This window comes from Anomaloglossus baeobatrachus, chromosome 2 (assembly GCF_048569485.1).
Source record: "Anomaloglossus baeobatrachus isolate aAnoBae1 chromosome 2, aAnoBae1.hap1, whole genome shotgun sequence".
NCBI lineage: Eukaryota > Metazoa > Chordata > Amphibia > Anura > Aromobatidae > Anomaloglossus > Anomaloglossus baeobatrachus.
In genome coordinates, this window is record NC_134354.1 from 367,136,472 (window position 1) to 367,158,409 (window position 21,938).

The 21,938-nt window shown below is 46.0% G+C and overlaps 1 protein-coding gene across 1 annotated transcript in view; it reads left to right on the forward strand.

Annotated features, from left to right (window-relative positions):
* Positions 1-21,938, forward strand: part of AGO4 (argonaute RISC component 4) — a 109,431-nt gene that overhangs the window by 37,688 nt on the left and 49,805 nt on the right. Inside the window, exons 6-10 of the mRNA XM_075336028.1 lie at positions 3,757-3,891; positions 3,978-4,065; positions 7,328-7,475; positions 7,583-7,702; positions 12,032-12,160. Of these exons, the coding sequence (XP_075192143.1) occupies positions 3,757-3,891; positions 3,978-4,065; positions 7,328-7,475; positions 7,583-7,702; positions 12,032-12,160 (620 nt within the window). The remainder of the gene's footprint in view (positions 1-3,756; positions 3,892-3,977; positions 4,066-7,327; positions 7,476-7,582; positions 7,703-12,031; positions 12,161-21,938) is intronic.

Genomic DNA, 21,938 nt, shown 5'->3' on the forward strand with positions numbered 1-21,938 from the left:
AATAAAGTAGTCCGTGTACACCTTTGTAGCACAGTGTAAATTTGGTGTGCCCTCTAAATAACTCGACACACAGCCATTAATTTCTACACTGTAAAAGTAAGTACACCCCTAAGGAAAAATGGCAAAATTGTATCCAATTAGCCATTTTCTGCTCTCTGGTGTCATGTGACTCATTAGTGTAAAAAGGTCTCGGGTGGGAATGTGGAGCAGGTGTCTTAAAATTGGTGTTATCACTCACACACTCTCTGGAAGTTTAACATGGCACTTCCTGGCAAATAATTCTCTGAGGATCTGACAAAGGAATTGTTGCACTACGTAAAGACGGCATAGACTATACCAACGCCCTGAAACTGAACAGCAGCACGGTGGCCAAGACCAAACCGTGATTTCACAAGACAGGTTCCACTCAGAACTGTCCTCATCATGGTCGATCAGATGTAGAATGCATGTGCTTAGCATTATATCCAGAGGTTGTCTTTTCAAAATAGATGTATGAGTGCTGCCAGCATTACTGCAGAGGTTAAAGGAGTGGAGGGTCAGGCTGTCAGTGCTCAGACCATACACTGCACACTGCATCAAATTGATTTAAACGGCTGTCATCCCAGAACAAAGGCTCTTCTAAAGATAATGCACAATGAAACCCGCAAACCGTTTTCTGAAGATGCGCACACTATGGACATGAATTACTGGAACCTTGTAACAAAGTAACCATGGATTACTTGGTCTGATGAGACCAAGACAAATTTATTTGGTTCAGATGGTGTCAAGCATTTGTGTCAGCAACCAGGTGAGAAGTACAAAGGCAATTGTGTCTTGTCTACAGTCAAGCATCATAGTTTGGAGATACTTGAACACTGCCAACTGGGGAGCTACAGTTCATGGGGGAATTTTGAATACCAACATAAACTGTGACATACCGAAGCAGAGCATTATCCACTCCCTTTAGTAACTGGAACACATGGCAGTATTTCAACATAATGACCTCCAAGATGACCATTGCCTTGGTAAAGAAACTGAGGTTAAAGGTCCTGGACTGTCCAAGCATGTCTACAGACCTAAACCCTGTTGAGCGTCTGTGGGGCATGCTCAAAGAAAAGGTGGCGGAGCACAAGGTCTCAAACGTCCACCAGCTCTGTGAAGTCATCATAGAGGAGTAGAAGAGGAATCTAGTGGCAAACTGTGAAGCTCTAGCGAACTCCATGCCCAAGTGAGTTAAGGCAGTACTTGAAATTAATGGTGGACACAAAATATTGACACTTTGGGCACAATTTGGCCATTTTCACTGTACTCACTTTTATTGCCAGCAGTTTAGGCATTAATGGCTGTGTTGTGTTATTTAGAGGACACCAAATTTACACTGTTATAAAAGCTGTATACTGACTACTTTACATTGTATCAGTGTCATATCTTCAGTGTTGGCCCTTGAAAAGATATAATAAAATATTTACAGATGTGATGGGTGTATTTGCTTTTGTGATATATTGTACATCCTTTCTCACATGGTAGGCCATTGTCGGGCACTCCAAGTCCTCTCTCTTTTCCTCATTAATCAGGTTTTCGCACCCTGTGGTCATCTCCTGACATAGTTAACCATGTCAGTAGATGAGTTAAGATCAGCAGATGGACAATTGTCCATCTGCTTTGATATTTCAGGGTTGGAAAGTCCTGTCTGATTATAGCTCATCAGTGGGTGCGTATATTTTATGTGAGCATTATACATGTAGGGAACATCAAAGGGGACATTTATGGATATAGCTAAATGCAAACATGTTGCTATATATTCACATAATTGGGCATTCATGAATGTGTATATAAGTACATGGATACAATATATATTCTCTCTCTTTTTTGTAGACATACATGTACATTTTGGGGCAGTTACCTCTATAATTTCCCAGTTGTTGAGGATGTGGCAATGAAATTTGAGGGAAGTGTTGTGCTGGGATATATTTGTCTACTCAACCCCACACATAACAAGTAGCAGTTCAGGGTGGAGTGAAGTATAATAATGCACTTAGGTATGTAGACATCCCATTGTGGCAATCACTTCTTCCCCGCCCTTCACTGAAACCCCAACATCTCTATACACAGAATATGCTAGTTTCACACTTGCGTTGGACGGGATCCGTAGCATTGCGTTGTGTGACGCATGCAACGGATGCGTTGCATATAGTGGCACAACGCAATGCTACGGATCGTACAAAATAACGCAATCCGTTATAGGTTTTTTCCTTGACTTTACACATCTGGGCATGCACAGTTGTGTAAAGACGGATGCATTAACGGAATCCGTCAAATGACGCATTCTAACAGAATCCGCCACCATAGGCGTCCATTATAAAAACGGACGCCAAACGGATTCCTGCAGGTTGCGTTTTTTTGACACTCCGCCAAGCGCAGAAAAACGCTACATGCAGCGTTCCATCCGCCCGACGTAGCGTCAAAATAACGACGCTGCGTCGTCCAGCGGATGCAACGCAGACACTTGCGTTACAGTGCGTCATCCATACAACTCTATGGAGAATAGTGCAGTGCGTTAACGGACTGCACTATTCTCCATAGTGACGGAATGCGCTGAACGCAAGTGTGAAACTAGCCATACACAGTCTTCATCTTTCTGTCTTTCTTGGTTCAATAATGAAGTTCTTTGTTGTCTGAGACACTTCTTTTCTTTTGTCTTGGTTCAGGAATGAAGCTCTTTTTAGGCTTTTCCTTGGTGTCATATTGTTGCCATTCTCAAGGCATGCACTTTTTGTTTTTCTCCGAATACTGATTGGGCCGGTAGTCGTTCTTTCTTTGCACTGTTATTTATGAGCGGGGGGATGTTAATTTGAAACGGTGAAACTGATGACAATGTTTATTTTTCTGTTCCTTGTTCTAGATGCACCCAGGCTGCTATTCTGCTCTATTTCTCTTTGGGTATGTGCGCACGCTGCAGAAATTTTCTGCACTAAAAAACGCACCTTGTGGCCGAAAAACACACCAAAAAAAGCATGCCTTTTACGTGCATTTTTTGGTGAATTCAATGGCTGGAAGCACTAAAAAAAAGCTGAAAAAAGGCCTGGGACGCCTGTTAATTTCAGCCAGGGATCATATGTCTTTCTGAAACACCTATGACTGTGGATCAAACCAGATTTATGAGAAATCCCTGGGTGGTCCACTAGTATCACTCAACTTTACACATGCAAGGGGGGATAAGTTATTGGTCCTTATATCTATTCCCTTCTCGTGTTCCAACTCAATGATAGATGCGGATGGCAGATTTGTGTATTTGGGCTGACGTATACACAATTTTAATTGTATAGTTGCCCTCTATATACTATTTCCATATTTGGTGGAAATCCTTAAGACTTTCATCTTTTGTCGGCTCTCTCCCGGAGATTTCAGTCTTTTTTTTGGGAAATTTAAATATTTAACCTCAACTATACTGTACAATTTTTTTTTATTTTTTTTTATGGTTTTTACCAAGTAATGTTGTTCATGGGGTAATAAAGCAGAACATTCCAAAGACACATCCCAGAGAATCACGAGAGTCACTTACCCCTAGGAAAGGCTGTTAAAACCAGCACTATGTAAAAATGGCCATATTTATGGAACTGTATGAGTGATAAGAAAAAAAGGCTTAAGGGAGCAGCGGGAATAAAATAAGACCTGGCCACATTTGACTTGGTGACAGGTCGTCATTAATATAAGAGACTGTCAGATGTAATACATATTTAATGTTGTTTAACCTGGACCGTGAATGTATTTTTGCAGTTTCTGCCACTGCTTTTTATCGTGCTCAGCCAGTGATTGAGTTCATGTGTGAAGTCCTTGATGTTCAGAACATCAATGAACAGACCAAGCCCCTGACAGACTCCCAGCGTGTGAAATTCACCAAGGAAATAAGAGGTTAGTCCTGAGATTAGTCCTACTTTTTCCCTTTATTATTTTGCTTTAATGGTAACCACTTTTAATCTTGCATGCTTCCTCTTTAGGTCTTAAAGTGGAGGTCACACATTGTGGTCAAATGAAGAGGAAGTATAGAGTGTGCAACGTTACCAGGCGGCCAGCAAGTCACCAGACGTAAGAGTTTAAGATTTATTTTCCATTAATCTTCAAAACTGAATCTACAATAACCACTCCATATTCAAAGCATAAGCAACATAGTTGATGTTTTTGTTTATATATTTGGAATAAAATTCTTAAAAAAAGTGTTTTGCAATAATAATTGTGTGTATTTTAAAAAAGCTCTCCTCTGCCATTTCAGACAAATTTGCTTTCTAGTTGCAAATCTCTTCAAAATAGGGATATTTAATGTCCAACATACAAAGTAGGCTGGCCTTTCTTAACTCTTTGACAATATGTTTAAAAAAATATCAGCCATTAACTCATTCTTGACCAAGGACTTGATCAACAGCCATGTGCAGCTAACTGCTGCAAGTGAATCAGAGATTAACCCCTTAGATTGCACTGTGAAACTCTGACGGCGTTATCTAACGCATTCTGGCAGGACCGCGCTGTTCCCTGCCTCCATTGGCAGCGCCGTGATGCGATTGCAGGGTGCCAATGGGTTGCAATAACTGCTAGGGGTCAGCTGATTTGACCCTGGTGACTTTCATGACTCACTTCCTGTGAATGCCAGCAGAGCGCCGACACTCACAGGAGATCAGAGCATTTCTGCTGCTCAGAGGGATGCTGAAGCAGAAGCGATCGAACAGTGCAGGCATAAAGTCCCCTAAGGAAACTAGAAAAGTCAATAAAAAAATTTAAAAGCAATATGAAACCACCAAAACCTAAAAGTTAAAATCACCCCCTTTTGCCACATTGAAAATAAAGCAATTATATTAAAAAAAAACCCAAACAAACAAGTATTTGATATTGCTGCGGTCATAAATGCCCGATCTATCAAACTACTTTGATACAGATTGGTACACGGCATGGTGAGAAAAAAAATCAAACTGCCAAAATTTACTTTTTTTTTGTTTTGTTTTTTTGTCACCATAACATTGAATTAAAATGACAACATCATATCTACCCAAAACGGTATAATTAAAAATGTCAGCACAAAAAAATAAGCCATCACTGAGCCCCAGATCCCAAAAAAGGAGAGCTCTATAGGTCTCGGGAAAATGGCAACAAAAGCACAATTTTTTTTATTTTATTTTATTTTTTTTACAAATTTCAGAATTTTTTTCACCACTCAGATAAAAGAAAAACTATACATGTTTGGTATCTATAAACTCATACTGACCTGGAGAATCATAATGTTGGGACAGTTTTACCATATAGTGACCATGGTAAATAAATAAAGAAAAAAAAAGGGCAATTGCACTTTCTTTTGCAATTTCACTGCACTTGGAATTTTTTTTCACATTTTCCAGAACAATTTGAGGCAGAAACAATGGTGTCAATCAAAAGTACAACTCATCCTGCAAAAAAATAAGTCCTTATATTGTAGGAAAATAAAAATGTTGTGGCTCTTGGAAGAAGGAGAGGGAAAAACAGAAAATAGTCTCGGGGTGAAGGGGTTAAGGGTACAATTTTAAAATGGCATAAGTGTATTGTGCTCTGTAGAGTTCGAAAATCTCTGAGGTTTCAGCTACCAGGTGTAGCTAAGACACTCTGGAACATGATCCAAATATTTCAAATGCTGACTCATCAGTTCACCGCTCCTGCAGCAAATTTTCTGCACCCTATTTCTTAATGTATGGTTGAGTTTCTTGGCCACCGTGAAGGTATAGTTTTTGCCCGCTGGTCTCTCATGAAGACCACTTACGGCCACACGTCTCTCAACCGAAAATGGGTGTAGCTTGGTCCCTCTGGGTGCTTCCAGTTCTGAACTGATGGCACTGCTTGCTACCTGATTTCAAAGGGAAGTAAGCATGATGTCTTCCATTTGCTGCACTAAGGTTTCTTGGCAGATCACTGCGTCTGCAGTCATCAACATTGCCTATTTCTTTGCACTTCAAAAGATTTTGGAAACCTTGGGCGAGACCTTGCTGATGCAGTATCTTATGTATTGTGCTCAATCTTGCGATGGTGCATGTGCTGTGATTTATGAAATTATTTTCCACAACCTTTCAACAATACAGTTGTGGTCCAAAAAGTGTACATAAGGTCACTTCAACTAATATTCAATAATTCCAGAAAAGAGGCCTACAAACAACCAAATAGTGTAAATATTTTAAAAAAATCACAAACTTTATTGGAAGTGCATCAGATAAAAATATTTAACAATTAAAATGATTGTACGCTATGAAAAAGGTGTGATACAACTAGAAAAACTAACACAATCAAAGCTATTCCAGAAAAAGCCCATAACAAAGACTTTATTAGATCTTTGTAGAAATATACTGTACATACCATAATATAGCAGCTGTAAATTAAATAAAGGCTTACACCATCAAAACAATGTATCATAAATACAGACAATAATCATACACCGTGTCAAGATAATAATGGCCAAAAGATCATCACAGACACATATTCAGACATTGCACCCACCAGATAGATCAATGTGCCTACCCCATATCCTTTGTACGTGGGGCATGATAAAGCTTGTTTGCAAAACACATCTCAGCTGGGCACTCGGTCCATGTGGTTGTGCAGTCTGTATTCCTCGTACACCGCACTGGGACTGAACATACATTTGTTTCTGTACTTAGACTGATAGGAGGGAGGGGTGTTCTGTATGGAGTCAATGACTAATTCCAAATATATGCTACAAAAAAAATCAATTTAGACAGAACCTCCTAAACTTAATTGTATAAGTATGGTGTGTATATTGCAGTAATGCCATTTAAAGTTCATATGTTCAATGTTTGGTATGTATAAAAATATAGTATGAGTTTGTATACTGTTGTTATACCAATAAGTACAGCAGCAAACACTATGCTCCAGGATGCCTACAAAAAGTGACCTTTTTGTTCCGTATATACTCGAGTATAAGCAGAGTTTTTCAGCCCATTGTTTTCTGCTGAAAACATCCCCCTCTGGTTATACTCGGGAGAAGCTCCCCCAAAAAAATGATTCTCACCTGTCCTCCATTCCTGCGGTGTCCTCAGCTTCTTCTGGTAGACTGCAGGCACTTAGACGTCTCGGTAATCGTGTCCAATGCACAGTTCTGCTGTCTGCCATCATAACTTTACTGCAGTTGAATGCTTTACGGCGGCAGTGCCAAAAAGCATTCAACTGCTGTAAAACGCTGACAGCAGCTCAGTATTTCTCATTGAAAATGGGTTGCTTAGGACGTGCCACTGTGACCTGGTCACTATAATTTTGTGACACAAGACCATGTAGATCTGCTTTCTTGTTGGTTGCTTAACTTGTTTTTTTTTTTACTTAGTTTCCCCTTGCAGTTAGAAAATGGTCAAGCAATGGAGTGTACAGTGGCCCAGTACTTCAAGCAAAAATACAGTTTGCAGCTAAAATATCCTCATTTACCTTGTTTGCAAGTGGGTCAGGAGCAGAAGCACACTTATTTACCCCTTGAGGTAAGGTATTGAAAAATAAAAAATGTAAATATAAATGATGGCCAGTTCATCAATTTTCAACACATGCATTTCTTTTTTTCTTTCGCAATGATTATTTGTATTCGTAGGTCTGTAACATTGTAGCAGGCCAGAGATGTATCAAGAAGCTGACAGATAACCAGACCTCCACTATGATCAAAGCAACAGCCAGGTCTGCCCCAGACAGACAGGAGGAGATCAGCCGGCTGGTGAGTGTTTGCAGCTACATCAATTGAGTGCAGCGTTTATTAACGCATTTTTTTTTTTTTCTGTTTTTTTTTTGTTACCAGGAAAATCTGACATTCACATTATGTATGCAGACTTAAGATTTGTCATTGCCAGTAGTGTGAGTATAGCCTGTATCTTGGCACAGATATAGCCTGAAATGTAGACCCCATACTTAAAGGGGTTGTCCAGTAATTGGACAACCCCGTCTCATTCCCCAGGTTAACCTGTATTAAAAAAAAAAAACGCTCATACTCTCCTCCGGTGCCATTCCAGCAGTGTGGACATTTGGTCTCCTGGGGCTCACACGAGACATATAAGTAATGAACAGGAATTGAAAACTGCGGGGGGCATGGCTTTGCATACAAAGAAGATGGCCGCTTTCTGACTGAGCTCTGGCGGCTGGCACCCTAACAGAGCGACTTACAGCACCAATCAGGAAAAAAGGACACCCACAATCTTCACACTGCCCACCATGATGACCCGAGGTAAAAGACACCGGATGCAGCAAACTGGAGATTTTCTGACAAGAACGCAGGCAAAGATTGAGCCGCATCCTCCTCACTGTCCTACTCTCCCTGGCACTGTGAATCACTTACCCTGCCGCAGTGCTACGCTAAGGGAAAAGCGTTCTCCTCCAGCAGTGAGTGACTGTCACAGTGATTTCCCCGAAAGTCCTTTTACCGGGCTCGAGATATGGGTAGAAGAGGAGTTAGTTCTTGTCTCTGCGACGGGATATCTCCTCACACACTGTAAACCCAATTAAGTAGAGGCTGAGACTAACTGAAAGCCAGATGGGCATTTTGGCTTCCAAAGAAAGTGATCCTGTGTCCCAGCAGCACTTGCAGCATTCCAGAAGTCTGACCAGCCAGTGTCTGGCACATTACTAAAGGACATGTTGGTAGTTTTTAGCTAATCTTTGCACAATGATTTTGCCAGCCACTTGCTATCAGCGCAAGCCTTTACAAAAGAGCTAGATTATAGAGTCACTCACCTAGAACAAAAGGGAGACTTTTCAACCTCTCATTACACCCAAGTTGATGCCGATAATGACCTACCAGACGAATTGGAGGCTCTAAAACCCAAACTGGTGGACCTAGGGGACCGCTCAAGATGTAAAATTCCAGGGAATTCCCAAGGAGGTGCATAAGTGACCTACAAGGCTTGATTAAAGCTACTCTCTCTGATTGCTTGACAGCATACATAGGGTTTCGATTTTCCTCCCTAAACATTTACCGGATACAAGATGTCTTGGCCAGGATCTATTACTTTCATATCAAGGAAGATCTACTCAACTTTTCAAGGTAAAAAGGAGAACTCCCTTCCCGCTTCAACCACATTAAGATCTTTTCAGATGTCTCTGCTGCAACAATCTATTTCCGCAGGGCCCTTTCTCCAATTACTATGGCTTTGAGGGAGAAATCAGTGGTATACTGAAGAGGGTTCCTCCAGTTATACTTGGCTTTTTCGTTTTATCACATGAGGGGAGCAGGAACCTCCTGCAGAGGTGGGACTTCTCCATACCAGAGAAGTCAACTGAGGGAATGATCCTGCCAGCATCACTTGGAGAAAGAGTGGCAGCTGGTGAACTCAAACAAGAAAAAAGGTTGCTGAAATTTTATATTATTATAAAGGGGCCTTTGCCAGAGCCCATAAGTTGTTGTTTGTTTGTTTTTTTTACCTGGTTTCAACAAAAACATGTTAACTCCAGTGAGATCATGTCATACAGATTTCTGGACGGGGAAGTTTTACTTGTTGACTTTTATGCAAGCATATCCCCTGCTAAATATGAAAGTTTGGTGGCGAAAGGCTCATAAGGTGGTAAGGGATACGGTGGTCTTTAAAATAATCATAAATAAAAAAATATAACAATGACTTAATATTTAATCTTCAAATGTCAATGGGCTTAATAGTCCACAAAAGCAAGCTTTTCATGTTGTGAGAGGCTGCTTCTCTCAAATGGGACAACTATTGCGCTCAAGAAACACACATTATTCCTAGAGATGCACTTAGGATTCCTTATGATTAACTCGTTTGGTCCGACGGTGGGGAGAACAAAGCTGGTGTTAATTGAACATGGTGCTCACAACTCCACATGAGCCCTGGCACTGTTGCAATGGCGCAGATATGGGAGGCGAGTATAGGCTTCATTTTACCTGGTGGAATCAGAAGGTGTTGTCCTAGGTGTGGACAATTCCTTTAATCCCAGCATCCCTTCAATCCCAGCTCACATTGATCACCTAAAGTCTTGCTTGCAAGACTTCTTTAATGTGAATGCGGGCTCAGTAGACAATCCGTTCTTGGAATGAAATTCCTCTAAAGCCTATATTTGTGGGATCCTGATCAAACTCCTCCACAGGGCCAAAAGAGAGCTGGAGAGGAAGTTTGATGAACTTCTCACAAATTCAGAAGACCAAAACAAACTGATATAGCGGAGAGCACACAAATACACTTCCTACTCTAATCCTCCAGTTTAGGAACTGTTTGCCGCACAGATATGAGAAGAACTTAGGGTACCTTCACACTTTAGCGATGCAGCAGCGATCCGACCAGCGATCTGACCTGGTCAGGATCGCTGCTGCATCGCTACATGGTCGCTGGTGAGCTGTCAAACAGGCAGATCTCACCAGCCCCCAGCCAGCAGCGACGTGCAAGCGACGCTGCGCTTGCACGGAGCCGGCGTCTGGAAGCTGCGGACACTGGTAACTAAGGTAAACCTCGGGTATGGTTACCCGATGTTTACATTAGTTACCAGCGCACACCGCTTCCTTGCTCTCCTAGCTACGGTACACATCGGGTTAATTAACCCGATGTGTAATGCAGCTACATGTGCAGAGAGCAGGGAGCCGCGCACACTGCTTAGCGCTGGCTCCTTGCTCTCCTAGCTACAGTACACATCGGGTTAATTAACCCGATGTGTACAGCAGCTACATGTGCAGAGAGTCGGAGCCGGCACTGGCAGCGTGAGAGCTGCGGAGGCTGGTAACTAAGGTAAATATCGGGTAACCACCTTGGTTACCCGATGTTTACCCTGGTTACAGCTTACCGCAGCTGCCAGATGCCGGCTCCTGCTCCCTGCTCGCTTCATTTCGTCGCTCTCTCGCTGTCACACACAGCGATCTGTGTGTCACAGTGGGAGAGCGCCTTTGAAGAAAACGAACCAGGGCTGTGTGTAACGAGCAGCGATCTCGCAGCAGGGGCCAGATCGCTGCTCAGTGTCACACACAGCGAGATCGCTAATGAGGTCACTGCTGCGTCACAAAAAGCGTAACTCAGCAGCGATCTCGGCAGCGAGCTCGCTGTGTGTGAAGCACCCCTTAAACCAGATCAGGGCACAGTACTACTCACAAGATAACATTGCAGGGAAACTGTTAGCTAATAAACTTAAGTCAAAAGCAACTAAGATTAAAATTCCCTTCATTAGGGATTAGGCTGTTCTGGATAGGAAGACATATCCTCCAAGGGAGATGGCAAATTAATTTATTAAATATTATTCTTCACTGTACAATTTACAAAGTGGACTTGGTGATCCAACTCCTCCGAAGGTAGACGTAGTATTTCTAGGCCGACTAAATCTTCCTGCCTTATCGAAGGATCAATTGATATCCTAAGCGCCCCTTTATCCTTGCTAGAGCTATCTAAAACTATCAAGTCTCTCCCAGCACATAAAGCATTGGGACCAGATGGTGTTTTCTAATATTTATTATCAAACCTTTGTTGACGACTTGGTTCCGGTCTTATCAGAAATTCTACAACACGCCATACACATGTTTCTTTCCCAGAGAAATGCTCTCAGCAACAATTGTCACACTTCCAAAAGGAGGCATTACCCCAGATGTCCCTCAAAATTTTAGACCTATTTCCCTGTTAAATAATGCTCTTAAAATGTGTGCTAAATGCTTAGCGCCCCACATTTTTCACGTGATCCTTGGGAGAAGTGAGTGATGGCACCACTGGAATGGTATCGGCACGGGAGGGAAGTATAAACTTTAGAATTTTCTGGGGGCACACATGGGGAATGAGAAGGGGTTGTCCAAGTAGTGGACAACCTCTTTAAAAACTTGATTTTTGGACAACTACTTCAACCTTTTTATAGTCTATCCTTGGGATGCGCCATCAGTATCAGATTTGTGTGGTTGAGATTCTGTACACCACGACAGCAGTAAGTATAGCACTGCAGCGTCACTAATATTTTGCATTGCTCCATTTAGGTGCACTAAATTTGCTCAGTAGTGGCTGTGCTTGGTATTCCCATGTTGTACTTGTGTATGTACAGCATCCATATTTGTGATAATATACTTTTTTGTTCACAGGTGAAGAGTAATAGCATGGTGGGAGGACCAGACCCATATCTGAAAGAGTTTGGTATAGTTGTACATAATGAAATGACAGAGCTCACTGGTAGGGTGCTTCCAGCTCCAATGCTTCAGTATGGTGGCAGGGTAAGCATTTGCCTTTTACAATCATTATGATATGCAATATGTTAAGATGGTTTTGTGTTGTTTTTTTTTTTTTTTGTTTTGTTTTTAAAAGAAGGTTTGGGTTGTATGTCCAAATTAAAAACACATTTTTTTTGCTTGCATTGTCTGTATAGAAGGTGCAGTAGGATTTGTCTGCTTTGTTGTATCTGAGATTGATGGATGGTAGCTGACAAATGTCAAAGATTATCAAAGTGCCTAAGTTATGGAGTGCATCTCCTCCATCAAGAGAGATGAGGGAGTGAGGGGCAAGATGCATGCATAGACTTAAAACCGTACCGACATTAGACATATTGAGTAAATCCTGGCTGTCAGTGCCTTAATGACCAAAGACTTACCCAGTAGGTTCTGGTGATTGCGGGGGCACAGCAGCTTTACTCCTGCAATCGTTGCTGAGAGCTCGGCTAACCGGACAGCCAAGCTCTGGCCCTTACAACCGGGAGCCCCTAAATGCCACAATTGATATCGATCACAGCAGTTAAGGGAGAGGGATTGCGCTCCCTCTCCGTTTGGTGCCCCCGCAATGTAATCGTGAGGGCCTGATCGTTGCCATGGTGACTTGAGGTCATCACTAAGAGCTATGGGAAGCTTCCGGAATCATGCCAACAGAATGATCACTGGTGCTTTGGTCAGTGTAAAACTGACAGTATAATGTATTGCAATACATTATGCCAGTGATCAGGGAAATATAACGTAATGTCCCATATATGGACTAAGTAAAAAAAAAAAAAGTTAAAAACAAAAATGTGAACTTAAAAAAAAATCTGAAAAAAACTCAAAATTATTCCAATATATGTATATTTATTTGAAAACAGTGCACATTTAGCATCAGTGTCCATAACAACCCTTTCAATAAACTGTCACACTAGCTAACCACTTCAGTGAGCAAACTAAAAAAATAAAAAAACATAGCAAAGTTTAGCTTTCCATCATACAGCTGACATAAAAAGTGGAATAAAACGCAATCAAAGTCATACATACAGTAAATAAAAATGGTACCGCTGAAAACCTCATCTTGTCCCGCAAGAATCAAGCCACCAAGCACCTTTGTCAGTAGAAAAAAAACAAACTATAGCTCTCAGAATGTAGTAATGCAAAAACAATTTTTTGTTAGTGTAAAAGCTGCAAAACATAAAAAACCATAAATGTGGTATTGCCGTAATGGTACTGATCCAAAGAATAAAGCTGTCTTATCGCTCTTATGTCATAGTGAATAGCATGAAAAAAAATCCCTAATTGCTGTTTCTTCATGACTGTGCCTCCCAAAAAGTGGAATAGGAAGCGATAAAAAAAAACTAGCCCAAAATGAGTCCAATAAACATTCCAACTCATCCCTCAAAAAACAAGCCCTCACATGACTCTGTCAGCAGAAAGGTAAAAAAAACCTAACACTTTCAAAATCTGATAATGCAAAAACCCTTTATTTTCTTTAAAACAAATGTTTTTTGGTGTGCTAGTAGCTAAACCTAAAAATAAAAACCTATATACACCCTGGTATCGCTGTAATCTTACTTTTACTCCGTTTCCAAACGCCAAAATTACGTTTCTTTGTCGCTCCATTGGGAGACCCAGACAATTGGGTGTATAGCTTCTGCCTCCGGAGGCCACACAAAGTATTACACTTTAAAAAGTGTAACCCCTCCCCTCTGCCTATACACCCTCCCGTGGATCACGGGCTCCTCAGTTTTATGCTTTGTGTGGAAGGAGGCACACATCCACTCATGCATTCTCATATTAGTTATGTCGGTTGGAAGAAAAGAGGGCCCCCACGGGGCCCCCGGCATGTTCCCTTCTCACCCCACTATGTCGGCGGTGTTGTTAAGGTTGAGGTACCCATTGCGGGTACAAAGGCTGGAGCCACATGCCGTCTCCTTCACCATCCCTTAGCGGCTCTGGGAGAAGTGGGATCCTAAGCGGTCATCTATTTACTGGGACCGTGCTCCCTCCGCAGCCCCTGTGGGAACCTGCCGGACCGGAGCCTATTCAACCTCAGGGACCGGGTTCTGCAACTCAAAGGTACTCTGTGTCCCCATTGGGGACTGTGCAGGGAGCGCACCTTCTTCCCGGCAGCTGCTGAATTGAGAAGGCCGGTGGACTTCCCCGACTGTGCCTGCTTGTCGGGCGCGGTCTCAAATTTAGTCCCCGGCTTCATCGCGGCCTAGTCGCAAAAATCCCGCCCCCGGGCCTGCCTGTCAGGGGTAAGGGCGGGATTACCGACCTGACGTCGGATGTGAGGGCTGGAGCATCCTGCATGTTTTCCTCCCCCCTCACTGATCACTGTGGGGACCCCAGATTCCCGCACTTTCCTGGCGCCGCCCACGGCTCCACTCCTCCCCTGAGAGCTCCGGCAGCCATTTTTTTGGCATTCTGCCGGTGGAGGATTCTCAGTGAACAGCTCTGCAGCTCCGGGGGACCTAAGGCAGGGAATCTGGAGGACACACTCCGCTTGTTAGCGGTCGGTAAGCCACACCGGTCACCCGGTGCTGGTCCCCCTAGGGTGCCGGAATAGATACGTATATATATATATATATCTGTTCGGTCGGGCTGTATACCCCTTTTTTCCCATATACCCTCAGTGATCACTCTCCTAGGAGACAACAGCATGTCGTCCACAAGGAGCAAAGCTGTTAAGGCACAGGGTTTTTTTGCGGCCTGTACCTCTTGTGGGGCTATGTTACCTGCTGGTTCCACCTACCCTCACTGTGAGCAATGCTCGACCCCTGTTTCGCTTGCTCAGCCGGAGCCTCGGTCACTAGTGGGCCCCTCGACTCATGTAGACCCCCCTGCTCCCCCTGTCCAGGCGGCAGGGACAGAGTTCGCCTCTTTTGCTGAGAAACTCTGAGTCACTTTCACAATCCATGGCTCAGTCTATGGACAAATGGTCTGCCAAGCTGCTAGAAGCTTTGCAGTCCAGACCGGTCCTTTCACAGGCCCCGGCCCCTGTTGGCTCGTCGCTTCCAGGCCCCTCTCGGTCCGCGCCGCAGCGCGCTCCCAGGTTGGCCCCTAGGTCTCAGGCGGAGGACTCCTGCCCGGACCACAGTCCTAGACCGGCTAAGCGGGCTCGCTGGGAATCTTCCCCGACTTCTTCACGCTGCTCGGGTTCCCAGCTTGAGGACTCTCTGGAGGACGAGGCGGACGTCGCAGCTCAGGGCTCTGACCCTGACGTCGCCCTTAACCTTGATACACCTGAAGGGGACGCCTTAGTGAATGATCTTATCTTGTCCATCAACCAGGTGTTGGATCTCTCTCCCCCGCCTCCTACTGTAGAGGAGTCGGCGTCTCAGCAGGAGAAACACCAGTTTCGGTTCCCCAAACGTACACGCAGTGCGTTTTTCGATCACTCTAACTTCAGAGACGCTGTCCAGAAGCCCAGAGCGGTCCCGGACAAGCGCTTTACTAAGTGCCTCACTGACACGCGTTACCCCTTCCCATCTGAAGTCGTTGAGGGTTGGGCTCACTCTCCCAAGGTGGATCCTCCAGTCTCAAGATTGGTGGCTAGATCCGTGGTATCGGTTGCAGATGGCTCATCGCTAAAGGATGCCACTGACAGGCAGATAGAGCTCCTGGTGAAGTCCATCTATGAGGCCACGGGCGCGTCTTTTGCCCCGGCCCTTGCAGCCGTGTGGGCACTCCAAGCTATCTCGGCTTGTCTGGCTGAGATTAATGCTGTCACACGTAATTCTGCTCCGCAAGTTGCGTCTTTAACCTCTCAAGCGTCAGCCTTTTCATCCTACGCCATGAACGCAGTCCTGGACTCTGCTAGCCGTACAGCTGTAGCATCCGCTAACTCTGTGGCAGTCCGCAGGGCCATGTGGCTGCGCGAATGGAAGGCAGACTCGGCCTCCAAGAGGTTCTTAACCGGTTTACCGTTTTCTGGCGACCGTTTGTTTGGCGAACGATTGGAGGAGATTATTAAGGAATCCAAGGGAAAGGACTCCTCCTTACCCCAGTCCAAACCTAAGAGACCTCAGCAACGAAAAATACAATCGAGGTTTCGGTCCTTTCGTCCCTCCGCCAAGCCCCATTCCTCTTCGTCCAGCAGGCCGGAGAAAGGCCAGAGGAACTCCTATGCGTGGCGGTCCAAGTCACGCCCCCAAAAGGCCGCAGGAGGCACTGCCTCCAAGACGGCCTCCTCATGACTCTCGGCCTCCCCTAGCCGCATCCTCGGTCGGTGGCAGGCTCACCCGCTTTGGCGACGCCTGGTGGCCACATGTTCAAGACCGATGGGTGAGAGACATTCTGTCTCACGGTTACAGGATAGAGTTCAGCTCTCGTCTTGCGGATCGTTTCTTCAGAACCTCTCCGCCCCCCGCTCAGGCCGACGCACTTTTTCAGGCAGTGGACGCTCTGAAGACAGAAGGAGTTGTGATCCCCGTTCCCCTTCAGGAACGTGGTCGCGGCTTTTACTCCAACTTGTTCGTGGTGCCAAAAAAGGACGGGTCATTCCGTCCCGTTCTGGACCTCAAGCTACTCAACAGACATGTGAGAACCAGACGGTTTCGGATGGAATCTCTCCGCTCGGTCATCGCCTCGATGTCACAAGGAGACTTCCTAGCATCAATCGACATCAAGGATGCTTATCTCCACGTGCCGATCGCACCCGAACATTAACGTTTCTTGCGTTTCGCCATCGGGGACGAACACCTTCAGTTCTTGGCATTGCCTTTCGGCCTGGCGACAGCCCCACGGGTTTTCACCAAAGTCATGGCATCCGTCGTGGCGGTCCTGCACTCTCAGGGCCACTCGGTGATCCCCTACTTAGACGATCTCCTAGTCAGGGCCCCTTCTCGGGTGGCGTGTCAACAAAGCCTTACCGTCGCTCTGGCGACTCTCCAGCAGTTCGGGTGGATCATCAACTTCCCGAAATCCAAGTTGACACCGACCCAATCACTGTCTTACCTCGGGATGGAGTTTCATACACAGCCAGCGGTAGTCAAGCTACCGCAGGACAAACAGCTTTCTCTGCAGGCAGGGGTGCAATCACTGCTTCGGAGTCAGTCACACCCCTTAAGGCGCCTCATGCACTTCCTGGGGAAGATGGTGGCAGCTATGGAGGCAGTGCCGTTCGCGCAATTCCATCTACGGCCACTCCAATGGGACATTCTCTGCAAATGGGACAGGAGGTCGGCTTCCCTCGACAGGAACGTCTCTCTTTCCCTTGCAACCAAGACGTCACTTCAGTGGTGGCTCCTTCCCAATTCTCTATCGCAAGGAAAATCCTTCCTACCCCCAACCTGGGCTGTGGTCACCACGGACGCGAGCCTGTCAGGGTGGGGAGCGGTTTTTCTCCACCACGGGGCTCAGGGAACCTGGACTCCGATAGAGTCATCCCTTCAGATCAATGTTCTGGAAATAAGGGCAGTGTATCTAGCCCTATTGGCTTTCCATCGGTGGCTGGAGGGCATGCAGATCCATATCCAGTCGGACAACGCCACTGCCTTCGCATACATCAACCACCAAGGCGGCACTCGCAGTTGTCAAGCCTTCCACGAAGTCCGGCGGATTCTGCAGTGGGTGGAAGCCACAGCCTCCACCATCTCCGCAGTTCACATCCCGGGCGTAGAAAACTGGGAAGCAGATTTTCTCAGTCGTCAGGGCATGGATGCGGGGGAATGGTCTCTGCACCCAGAAGTGTTTCGAGAGATCTGTCGCCGCTGGGGAACGCCGGACGTCGATCTCATGGCGTCACGGCACAACAACAAAGTCCCGGCATTCATGGCACGGTCTCAGGATCACAGAGCTTTGGCGGCGGATGCGTTAGTTCAGGATTGGTCTTATGTGTTTCCTCCTCTGGCGATGCTGCCCAGAGTGTTACGCAAGATCAGGTCCGACTGCCGTCGCGCCATTCTCATCGCTCCAGACTGGCCGAGGCGGTCGTGGTACCCGGATCTGTGGCATCTCACGGTGGGTCAACCGTGGGCGCTTCCAGACCGCCCAGACTTGCTGTCACAAGGCCCGTTTTTCCATCTGAATTCTGTGGCCCTCAACCTGACTGTGTGGCCATTGAGTCCTGGCTCCTAGCGTCTTCAGGGTTATCTCAGGATGTCATTGCCACCATGAGACAGGCCAGGAAGCCAACGTCCGCCAAGATCTATTACAGGTCTTGGCAAATCTTCTTATCCTGGTGCTCTGGTAACGGTTTTCCTCCATGGCCGTTTGCCTTACCCACTTTTCTGTCATTCCTTCAATCCGGAATGGACAAGGGTTTGTCACTCGGCTCTCTCAAGGGCCAAGTATCGGCGCTCTCCGTATTTTTTCAAAAGCGCCTAGCCAGGCTTCCGCAGGTCCGCACGTTCCTGCAGGGAGTTTGCCACATAGTCCCACCTTACAAGCGTCCACTGGAACCCTGGGATCTTAACAGGGTGCTAACGGCTCTTCAGAAACCACCTTTCGAGCCGCTGCGGGATGTCTCTCTATCACGTCTTTCGCAGAAGGTGGCCTTTCTACTGGCAGTCACATCACTCCGGAGAGTGTCTGAGCTTGCAGCGCTGTCATGCAAAGCCCCCTTCCTGGAGTTTCACCAGGATAAGGTGGTTCTGCGTCCGGTCCCGGAATTTCTCCCTAAGGTGGTATCCCCTTTTCATCTCAGTCAGGATATCTCCTTGCCTTCATTTTGCCCTAATCCAATTCACCAATGTGAAAAGGATTTGCACTCTTTGGATCTGGTGAGAGCACTCCGGCTCTACGTGTCTCGCATGGCGCCCCTGCGTCGTTCAGATGCGCTCTTTGTCCTTGTCGCTGGCCAGCGTAAGGGTTCGCAGGCTTCCAAGTCAACCTGGGCTCGGTGGATCAAGGAACCGATTCTCGAAGCCTACCGTTCTTCTGGGCTTCCGCTTCCTTCAGGGCTGAAAGCCCATTCTACCAGAGCCGTGGGTGCGTCCTGGGCATTGCGGCACCGGGCTACGGCTCAGCAGGTGTGTCAGGCAGCTACGTGGGCTAGTCTGCACACTTTCACGAAACACTATCAAGTGCATACCTATGCTTCGGCAGACGCCAGTCTAGGTAGGTGAGTCCTTCAGGCGGCGGTTGCCCACCTGTAAGAGGGGGCCGTTTTTTCGGCTCTTGGTTATTGAGGTATTCTTTTACCCACCCAGGGACTGCTCTTGGACGTCCCAATTGTCTGGGTCTCCCAATGGAGCGACAAAGAAGAAGGGAATTTTGTTTACTTACCGTAAATTCCTTTTCTTCTAGCTCCTATTGGGAGACCCAGCACCCGCCCCTGTTCCCTTCGGGCTGGTTGTTCTTTTGTGTACACATGTTGTTCATGTTGAATTGTTCTTTTGGTTCATGGTTTTCAGTTCTCCGAACATCCTTCGGATTGAATTTACCCTAGACCAATTTATAAGTTTTCTCCTTCCTGCTTTTGCACCAAAACTGAGGAGCCCGTGATCCACGGGAGGGTGTATAGGCAGAGGGGAGGGGTTACACTTTTTAAAGAGTAATACTTTGTGTGGCCTCCGGAGGCAGAAGCTATACACCCAATTGTCTGGGTCTCCCAATAGGAGCTAGAAGAAAAGGAATTTACGGTAAGTAAACAAAATTCCCTTCTTTTTGGTCGCCACAAATTTTGCGCACAATGCACTAACGCGATCAAAACGTAGCATCTGCACAAAAATTGTACCGTTATAAACGTCAGCTCGAGACGCAAAAAATAAGCCGTCACTGAGCCATAGATCCCGAAAATTGAGAATACTACGGGTTTTGGAAAATGGCGCAAAAAGTGCACCCTTTTTTTTTTTTTTTTTTTTTTTTTTTTTGGACAAGCTTGTGATTTATTTTTTTTTAACCCCTTAGATAAGTAAACCTATATATGTTTGGTGTCTACGAACTCATACCAACCTAAACATCATACCAACATATCAGTTTTACCATATAGTGAACATGGTCAATAAAATATCCCAAAAACTATTGTGCGATCACACTTTTTTTTGCAGTTTTTCCGCACTAATTTTTTTTGCGGTTTACCAGTACACTATATGGTAAAACTTATGGTTTCATTTAAAAGTACAACTCGTCCCACAAAAAACAAGCCCTCAAATGGGAAGATTGAAAGATTGGAAAAATAAGTTACGGCTCTCGGAAGAAGGGGAGCAAAACAAAACGGGAAATCGCCGGGGGTGAGGGAGTTAATAAGCTTCTTGGATGTGGTTTGGAGCACTTTGAGGGGTACAGTTTTTAGAATGGTGTCAGTTTTCGATATTGTCTGTCTCTTATAAGCCCCCTCAAAGTCACTTCAAATGTGACGTGACGTCCCTAAAAAACATGTTCTAAATTTTGTTGTAAAAATGAGAAATTGCTGATAAATCTTGAATCCTTCTAACTTCCTAACAAAAAAGTTTAAAAAAATTGCAGTGATGTAAAGAAGACACATGGAAATGTTATTTATTTTGTGTGACATAACTAACTGGTTTAAGGGCATAAACATTAAAAGTTTGAAAACTGTAAATCTTTCATCAAATTTATGATTTCTTTGTCGCTCCATTGAGAGACCCAGACAATTGGGTGTATAGGCTATGCCTCCGGAGGCCGCACAAAGTATTACACCAAAAGTGTAAAGCCCCTCCCCTTCTGCCTATACACCCCCCGTGCTCCCACGGGCTCCTCAGTTTTTTGCTTTGTGCGAAGGAGGCAGACATGCACGCATAGCTCCACAGCTTGTCAGCAGCAGCTGCTGACTATGTCGGATGGAAGAAAAGAGGGCCCTTAACAGGGCCCCCAGCATGCTCCCTTCTCACCCCACTCTTGTCGGCGGTGTTGTTAAGGTTGAGGTATCCATTGCGGGTACGGAGGCTGGAGCCCACATGCTGTTTTCCTTCCCCATCCCCCCTAGGGCTCTGGGTGAAGTGGGATCCTAATCGGTCTCCAGGCACTGAGACCGTGCTCCATCCACAGCTCCTGAGGACTCTGCTGGATAGGAGCCGAGTATCGTTCAGGGACATGGCCCTGCTACTTTGAGGTACTCTGTGTCCCCGTGGGGACCGCGCACAGCAACACTCCAGCATTGCTGGGCGTGCTAGTGCACCGGGGACCGCGGCGCTGACCGCGTTTGTGCCATTACACACTGCAGCGTCGCTGAGTGTGTTAGTGTATGGGGACTACCGCGCTGACCGCCGCTGCCATTGTTATCACTGCGGCGCGGCTGGGACTGTTAGTGCACCGGGGACTTCCGCGCCGACCGCGCTTATACGGCGGCCGCGCTTATAACTCGAGTCCCCGGCTTTTGCGGCCTAGTCTCTTTTTCCTCCCGCCCCCAGGCCTGCCAGTCATGGGAAGGGCGGGACGCTGTACAGGACGGCAGCACTGAGGGCTGGAGCATGTTTTGCATACTCCACCCCCCTCACTGTGCACAGTGGGGCACCAGTTCCCGCACTTTCTGGGTCACGCCCACGGCTCCCTCCTCTCCTCAGGACGCCGGCAGCCATTCCTGTCAGCTCCTCTGACGCTGCAGAGGGGAGACAAGCTCTGGGAGACCCAGGCAGGGATTCTGGTGGCCACATAACCGCTTTAAGCGGGCGGTAAGCAGCACCTGAGGTGCTGGCCCCACTTGTGCAGAAGTGTAGTTATAGATTATAGGTTTATAGGCTATACTTTACACTGTATGGTGCACGGTTGATTTCTGGCTATATACCCTATTGTGTTGCTCAGAGGAGACAACAGCATGGCGCCCACAAGAAGCAGGGGTGCCAAAACACAGGCTTACTATGCTGCCTGCGCCGCATGTACGACCTCGCTACCGGCAGGT